Genomic DNA, 8,429 nt, shown 5'->3' with positions numbered 1-8,429 from the left:
TGAGGGAGGGAGGAAGGAAGGAAAGGAGTAAGAAGGAAGGAGGGAGGGAGGGAGGAAAGGAGGAAGGAAGGAGTAAGGAGTGAAGGAAGGGAAGAAGTAACAGTCAAGAGAGATGGGAGAGAGGGAAGGAAGGAAGGAAAGGAGTAAGGAGGGAGGAAGGAAGGGAGGGAGAGAGGGAGGAAGGAAGGAAAGGAGTAAGGAGGGAGGTAGGAAAGGAGTAAGAAGGGAGGTAGGAAGAAAGGAAGGAAAGGAGTAAGGAGGGAGGTAGGAAGGAAGGAAGGAAGGAAAGGAGTAAGGAGGGAGGTAGGAAGGAAGGAAGGAAAGGAGTAAGGAGGGAGGTAGGAAGGAAGGAAGGAAAGGAGTAAGGAGGGAGGTAGGAAGGAAGGGAGGGAGGGAGGGAGAGAGGGAGGAAGGAAGGAAAGGAGAGAAGGAAGGAAGGAACGGAGGGAGGAAGAACTGAAAGGAGTAAAGAGGGAGGGAGGGAGGGAGGAGGAAGGAAAGAAAGGAGTAAGGTAGGAAAGGAGGGAGGAGGGAGGAAGGAAGGAAAGGAGTAAGGAGGGAAGACGGAAAGGAGTAAGGAGGGAGGTAGGAAGGAAAGGAGGGAGGTAGGAAGGAAGGAAGGAATGAAGGAAAGGAGTAAGGAGGGAGGTAGGAAGGAAGGAAAGGAGTAAGGAGGGAGGTAGGAAGGAAGGAAAGGAGTAAGGAGGGAGGTAGGAAGGAAGGAAAGGAGTAAGGAGGGAGGTAGGAAGGAAGGAAGGAAAGGAGTAAGGAGGGAGGGAGGAAGGAAGGAAAGAAAGGAGTACGGAAGGAAGAAAGGAAGGAAGCAAGGAAAAGAGTAAGGAGGGAGGGAGGAAGGAAGGAAGGAAGGAAAGGTGTAAGGAGGAAAGGAGGAAGGAAAGAAGGTGAAGAAGGAAAGAAGCAAGGAAGGATGGAAGGAAGTGAGGAAAGAAGTATAGAAGGAGGAGAAGAATGAAGGAGAAATTAAAGAAAGAGGAAGGAAGGAAGGAAGGAAAGAAGGAACAGTCAAGAGAGATGGGAGAGAGGGAAGGAAGGAAGGAAAGGAGTAAGGAGGGAGATGGGAAAGAAGGAAGGGAGGGAGGGAGAGAGGGAGGGAGGGAGGAAGGAAAGGAGTAAGGAGGGAGGAAGGAAAGAAAGGAGTAAGGAGGGAGGTAGGAAAGGAGTAAGAAGGGAGGGAGGAAGGAAAGGAGTAAGGAGGAAGGAACGAACGAATAAGGAGGAAGGAAGGGTGGGAGGGAGGAAGGAAAGGAGTAAGGAGGGAGGGAGGAAGGAAGGGTGGGAGGGAGGAAGGAAAGGAGTAAGGATGGAGGGAGGAAAGAAGGAAGGAAGGTAGGGAATAAGGAAGGAAGGAAAGAAAGGAGGGAGGAAGGGAGGGAGTAAGGGAGGAGAGGAGGAAGGAAGGAGGAAGGAAAGGAGTAAGAAGGGAGGTAGGAATGAAAGGAGTAAGGAGGGAGGTAGGAAGGAAGGAAGGAAAGGAGTAAGGAGGGAGGGAGGGAGGAAAGTAGTACGAAGGATGGAAGGGAAGGAAGGAGGGAGGAAGAGAGGAAGGAAGGAAGGAAGGAAGGACTGAAGGAAGGAGAGAGAGAGAGAGGGAGGGAGTAAGTAAACTCAAATAAAATGAGTCGTTAGTTCAGACTCAGTCTTTGCCTGCTGCCTCTGTGTGTGTGTGTGTGTGTGTGTGTGTGTGTGTGTGTGTGTGTGTGTATTAATGTGTGTGTGTTTGTTTACAGATCAGCTCTGGCTTCGGCTCATCAGGGGCAGCCGTTACCTAAAACTCTCAGCGTGATGGAGAGCACACCACAAGTCAGAGGCATGCACACTATCATCAGGTCTGAACACACACACACACACACACACACACACACAAACACAGACACACACACACACACACACACACACACACACACACACACACACACACACACACGCACACATTAATATACACACATTAACACACACACACACACACACACACACACATAGTCATTTGGTTCTTAATCATCTTCAGGAAATGCTGTGATCACACACATACATAGAAAGACATAGAAATATAAACACACACACCCATAGACACACAGAGACACACACTCACTCACACACACACACACACACCCATAGACACAAAGAAACACACACTCACTCACACACACACACACATAGAAACACATAGAAATATAAACACACACACAAAGACACACACACACACACACACACACAAAGACACACAGAGACACAAACACACACACACACACACACACATAGAAATAGAAACACACACATAGACAAACACACACACACATACACACACCCACAGACACACAGAGACACACACATATAAACACACACAACCATAGACACACAGAGACACACACACATATAAACACACACACATAGACAAACACACACTCACTCACACACACTCACACACACACACATAGAAACATATAGAAATATAAACACACAGACACACACCCATAGACACACACACTCACACACACACACATATAAACACACACACACCCATAGACACACAGAGACACACACCCATAGACACACACAGTAACACACACACACACTCTCTCTCACACACACACACGTATTTCTTACATCAAACTCAAAATCTGGACTTTGGAGAAGAAGTTGCACAAAGTTTTAAAATACTGTTTCTCACCTCTTGTCCTCTGTGCGTGTGTGTGTGTGCGTGTGTGTGTGTGTTTGTGTGTCTGTGTGTGTGTGTGTGTGTGTGTGTGTGTGTGTGTGTGTGTGTGTGTGTGTGTGTGTGTGTGTGTGTGTGTGTGTGTGTGTATCTTTAGGAACAAGGAGACGAACCGTGATGAGTTTATCTTCTACTCTAAGAGATTAATGAGGCTGCTGATAGAACACGCTCTCTCCTTCCTGCCGCTCAAGGTCCGCTTTCCTTATTAAAACCTCATTATTAACTCAACTCTGCAGCTCGGCTCAAGGTTGAATAAACAACAGGATCTGGGGGTAAGGAGGAAGGGAGGAAGGAAGGAAGGAAAGGAGGGAGGAAGTTAGGAGAGAAGGAAGGAAAGGAAGGAACTCTGCAGCTCGTCTGGAGGTTGAATAAACAACAACAGGATCCTTACTCTTCTGGGGGTAAGGAGGAAGGAAGGAATGAAAGGAGGAAGGAGGGAGGGAGGAAGGAGGAAAGGAGGGAGGAAGGAAGGAAGGAAGGAGGGAGGGAGGGAGGAAAGGAGTAAGGAGGGAGGAAGGAAAGAAAGGAGGGAGGACGGAAGGAAGGAAGAAAATAAGGAAGAAATGGGGATGGAGGAAGGAAGGAATGAAGGAAGGACAGAGGAAGGAAGGAAAGGAGGAAGGAAGGAAGGAACTCTGCAGCTCGTCTGAAGGTTGAGTCTCTGCAGAATAAACAACAGGATCTTTACTCTTCTGGGGGTAGGGAGGGAGGGAGGAAGGAAGGAAGGAAAGGAGGGAGGAAGGAAGGAAGGAAGGAAGGAAAGCAGTAAGGAGGGAGGAAGGAAGAAAGGAGTAAGGAGGGAGGAAAAGAGGGAAGGAGGGAGGAAGGTAGGAAAGGAGTAAGGAGGGAGGGAGGGAAGAAATGAGTAAGGAGGGAGGAAGGAAGGAAGGAAAGGAGTAAGGAGTGAGGGAGGAAAGGAGTGAGGAGGGAGGAAAGAAGGAATGAAAGGAGTAAGGAGGGAGGAAGGAAAGGAGTAAGGAGGGAGGAAGGAAGGAAAGGAAGGAACTCTGCAGCTCGTCTGAAGGTCGAGTCTCTGCAGAATAAACAACAGGTTCTTTACTCTTCTGGGGGTAGGGAGGGAGGAAGGAAGGAAAGGAGGAAGGAAGGAAGGAAGGAAGGAAGGAAAGCAGTAAGGAGGGAGGAAGGAAGAAAGGAGTAAGGAGGGAGGGAAGGAGGGAGGAAGGTAGGTAAGGAGGGAGGGAGGGAAGAAATGAGTAAGGAGGGAGGGAGGAAAGGAAGGAGAAAGGAAGGAACTCTGCAGCTCGTCTGAAGGTTGAATAAACAACAACAGGAGCTTTACTCTTCAGGGGGTAAGGAGGGAGGGAGGAAGGAAAGAAAGGAGGGGGGAAGGAAGGAAAGGAGGGAAGGAGGGAGGAAGGAAGGAAAGGAATGGAAATACAGGAGCAAGGAAAGGAAGGAACTCTGCAGCTCGTCTGAAGGTTGAGTCTCTGCAGAATAAACAACAGGGTCTTTACTCTTCTGGGGGTAAGGAGGGAGAGAGGGAGGGAGGAAGGAAAGGAGGGAGGGAGGGAGGGAGGAAAGGAAAGGAGTAAGGAGGAAGGAAGGAAGGAAGGAAGGTGGAAGGAGGGAGGGAGGGAGGAAGGAGGGAGGAAGGAAGGAAAGGAAGGAACTCTGCAGCTCGTCTGAAGGTTGAATAAACAACAACAGGAGCTTTACTCTTCTGAGGGTAAGGAGGAAGGAAAGGAGGGAGGAAGGAGGGAGGGAGGAAGGAAGGAAAGAAAGGAAGGAACTCTGCAGCTCGTCTGAAGGTTGAATAAACAACAACAGGGTCTTTACTCTTCTGGGGGTAAGGAGGGAGGGAAGGAAGGGAGGGAGGAAGTAAAGGAAGGAAGGAAGGAAAGGACTAAGGAGGGAGGGAGGGAGGAAGCAGGGAGGAAGGAAGGAAAGGAAGGAACTCTTGCAGTTCGTCTGAAGGTTGAATAAACAACAACAGGAGCTTTACTCTTCTGGGGGTAAGGAGGGAAGGGAGGAAGGAAGGAAGGAAGGAAGGAAAGGAGTGAGGAGGGAGGGATGAAGGAAGGAAGGAAATGAGTAAGGAGGGAGGAAGGAAGGAAGGGAAGAAGGGAGGAAGTAAGGAGAGAAGGAAAGGAGTAAGGAGGGAAGAAAGAAGGAAGTAAGGAGAGAAGGAAGGGAGGGAGGAAGGAAGGAAAAAAGGAGGGAGGAAGGAAGGAAAGAAAGGAGGGAGGGAGGAAAGGAGTATGGAGGGAGGGAGGGAGGAAGGAAGGAAGGAAGAAAAGGAGTAAGGAGGGAGGGAGGGAGGAAAGGAGGAAGGAAGGAAAGAAATAAGGAGGGAGGGAGGAAGGAAGGGAGGAAAGGAGTAAGGAAGGAAGGAAAGAAAGGAGGAAGGAAGGAGTAAGGAAGGGAGGGAGGGAGGAAGGAAGGAAGGAAGGAATTTATAAATCACTATTTGCAGGTTTGAATGCTTATTTTCTTCTTCTGCAGCCGGTCTCCGTGGAGACGCCTCAGGGAGGAACGTATGAAGGGAAGAGGCTGAGCGGGAAAAGAGTGAGTCTGTTATTTACTCTGATCATCATTTTATCATCATTTTGTTCTTCCTCTTTGTCTTCATCATCTACAGGAAGTGCTGTGATGACACACGCACGCACACACACACACACACACACACACACACACACACACACACACACACACAGACAGATAGACACAAAGAAACACATAAACTTAACACACACATAGACTCCCACACACACACTCACACACACACACTCACACAGCCACAGCCACATGCATAGAAACACACACACAGAAAGCCACAGACACACACCCGTAGACACAAAGAAACATACACATAAACTTAACACATAGACAGACACACACACATAGAAACACACACACACACACACACACACACACACACACACTGATCCAAATAAGCTCTTTCTCTCATTTCCACAATATTAAAGCATTAAACTCATTCTGTGTGTGTGTGTGTGTGTGTGTGTGTGTGTGTGTGTGTGTGTGTGTGTGTGTGTGTCTGTGTGTGTGTGTGTATGTGTGTGTGTGTGTCTGTGTGTGTGTGTGTGTGTGTGTGTGTGTGTAGATCACCGGTGTGTCCATCCTCAGAGCAGGTGAGACTATGGAACAGGCTCTGATGGCCGTGTGTAAAGACATCCGACTGGGAAAGATCCTGATCCAGACCAACCACGACACCGGAGAGCCAGAGGTACCACATCGCTCTCTGACTCCACCAAATAAAAAAGCTTAACACTAAATCAATAATACATTTTAAAAAATAAGAGTGAGTAAGAGAAAAAAAGTTTATTTATAATTAAAAATGAGGTTAAACTAGATTAAGAAGTAATAATAATAAAATCTAGACTAAAACTTAGAACAAAAAGTTAAAACATCAAAAGAAATATAATAAAATAGTGACAGTGGTGTTTAATGTAGGTGGCAGAAAGAAGGAGTAAGGGAGGGAGGAAGAAGGGAGAGAAGGAAGGAGGGAGAGAGGAAGGAAGGAAAGGAGGAAGGAAGGAAAGGAGGAAGTGAGGAAGGAAAGGAGTAAGGAGGGAGGAAGGAAGGAAGGAAAGGAGGAAGGAAGGAAAGGAGTAAGGAGGAAGGAAGGAAAGGAGTAAGGAGGGAGGAAGGAAGGAAGGAGTAAGGGAGGGAGGAAGTAGGGAGAGAAGGAAGTAGGGAGAGAAGGAAGGAGTAAGGAGGGAGGGAGGAAGTAGGGAGAGAAGGAGGGAGGGAGGGAGGACGGAAGTAAGGAAGGGAGGAAGGAAGGAAAGGAGGAAGTGAGGAAGGAAAGGAGTAAGGAGGGAGGGAGGAAGTAGGGAGAGAAGGAGGGAGGGAGGGAGGACGGAAGTAAGGAAGGAAAGAAAGAAAGGAGTAAGGAGGGGAGGAAGGAAGGAAGGAAGGAGGGAGGAAGGAAAGGAGTAAGGAAGGAAGGAAAGAAAGAAAGGAGTAAGGGAGGGAGAAAGGAGGGAGAGAAGGAAGGAGTAAGGAGGGAGGAAGGAAAGGAGTAAGGAGAGAGGGAGGAAGTAGGGAGAGAAGGAGGGAGGGAGGGAGGACGGAAGGAGGAAGTGAGGAAGGAAAGGAGTAAGGAGGGGGGAAGGAAGGAGGAAGGAAGGAAAGGAGGAAGGAAGGAAAGGAGGAAGGAGAGAAGGAAGGAAAGAAAGAAAGGAGTAAGAAGGGGAGGAAGGAAGGAAGGAAAGAAATAAAGAAAGGAGTAAGGAAGGAAGTAAGGAGAAAAAGGAAGGAAGGAAAGGAGTAAGGAGGGAGGAAGGAAGGAAGGAAGGAAAGGAATTAGGAGGGAGGAAGGAAGGAAGTAAGGAGAGAAGGAAGGTATTTTAAAAAATGACATATCTGACTATATTTTAGGAGTGCTGTTTTTTTTAACTGTTGTCTTCTTCTCTTCTTCTCTTCTTTTTTAACTGTTCTCTTCTTCTCTTCTTCTCTTCTTCTCTCCTTCCAGCTCCACTACCTCCGTCTGCCCAAAGACATCAGTGAGGATTACGTGATTCTGATGGACAGCACCGTTTCTACCGGAGCTGCTGCTCTGATGGCTGTTAGAGTTCTGCTGGTAGGTTTATACACGCTTCCTTCCTTCCTTCCTTCCTTCCTTTCTCTTCCAACTTTCTGTCCTTCATTCCTTCCCTCCATTGGTCCTCCCTTCCTTCCTTCCTTCTGTCCTTCCTTCCTTCTTTCCTTCTGTCCTTCCTTCCTTCCCTCCATTGGTCCTCCCTCCCTTCCTTCCTTCCTCCCTTCCTTCTTTACTTCCTCCCTCCCTTCCTTCTGTCTTTCTTTCCTTCCTTCCTCACTTCCATTTGTCCTTCCTTCCTCCCTTCCTTCTGTCCTTCCTTCCTCCCTCCCTTCCTTCCTCCCTCCTTATCTAACCGATCACATGATTAAAACCCTCTTCTTCTCCTCCTCTTCCTGTGTGAAGGATCATGACGTAGCGGAGGATAAGATCTTCCTGTTGTCTCTGCTGATGGCGGAGATGGGCGTCCACTCGGTCGCCTACGCTTTCCCCAAAGTCCGCATCATCACCACGGCCGTCGACAAGGAGGTCAACGACCAGTTTCACATCATCCCCGGCATCGGTGAGGAGTCTGTTTCAGCATCTCTGAGAATTAAAGGAGCAGTTTCTAAACCAGGAGGGTTAAACTCATTCAAGGGCCGAATACAGAACTATATGATCTAATGTGGGTTGGATTATTAGGAAGGAAGGAAGGAGAGAAGAAGGAGGGAAAGAAGGAGGGAAGGAAAGGAAAGGCAGACAAAAGGAAGGAAGGTAGGGAGGGAGGAAGGAAGGTAGGGAGGACAGATGGAAGGAAGGGAGGGAGGGAGGAAGGAGAGATGGAAGGAAGGAAGGAAGGAGAGATGGAAGGAAGAAAGGGAGGAAGGACAGATGGAAGGAAGGAAAGTAGAGAGGAAGGAGAGATGGAAGGAAGGAAAAAAGGGAGGGAGGAAGGACAGATGGAAGAAAGGAAGGTAGCGAGGAAGGAAAAAAGGAAGGGAGGAAGGACAGATGGAAGAAAGGAAGGTAGGGAGGAAGGACAGATGGAAGGAAGGAAGGAAGGAAGGAAGGGAGGAAGGACAGATGGAAGAAAGGAAGGTAGCGAGGAAGGAAAAAAGGAAGGGAGGAAGGACAGATGGAAGAAAGGAAGGTAGGGAGAAAGGAGAGAAGGAAGGAAGGAAAAAAGGAAGGGAG

The 8,429-nt window shown here is 48.4% G+C and overlaps 1 protein-coding gene across 1 annotated transcript in view; it reads left to right on the top strand.

Moving 5' to 3' along the window:
• The window catches only part of LOC128377190 (uridine-cytidine kinase-like 1), a 17,960-nt gene that overhangs the window by 8,422 nt on the left and 1,109 nt on the right, over nt 1–8,429 (top strand). Inside the window, exons 4-9 of the mRNA XM_053337103.1 lie at nt 1,749–1,847; nt 2,832–2,925; nt 5,198–5,260; nt 5,817–5,939; nt 7,191–7,298; nt 7,662–7,818. Of these exons, the coding sequence (XP_053193078.1) occupies nt 1,749–1,847; nt 2,832–2,925; nt 5,198–5,260; nt 5,817–5,939; nt 7,191–7,298; nt 7,662–7,818 (644 nt within the window). The remainder of the gene's footprint in view (nt 1–1,748; nt 1,848–2,831; nt 2,926–5,197; nt 5,261–5,816; nt 5,940–7,190; nt 7,299–7,661; nt 7,819–8,429) is intronic.

This window comes from Scomber japonicus, chromosome 17, assembly GCF_027409825.1.
Source record: "Scomber japonicus isolate fScoJap1 chromosome 17, fScoJap1.pri, whole genome shotgun sequence".
Classification (NCBI taxonomy): domain Eukaryota; kingdom Metazoa; phylum Chordata; class Actinopteri; order Scombriformes; family Scombridae; genus Scomber; species Scomber japonicus.
This window is presented reverse-complemented; position numbering and strand designations above follow the sequence as displayed.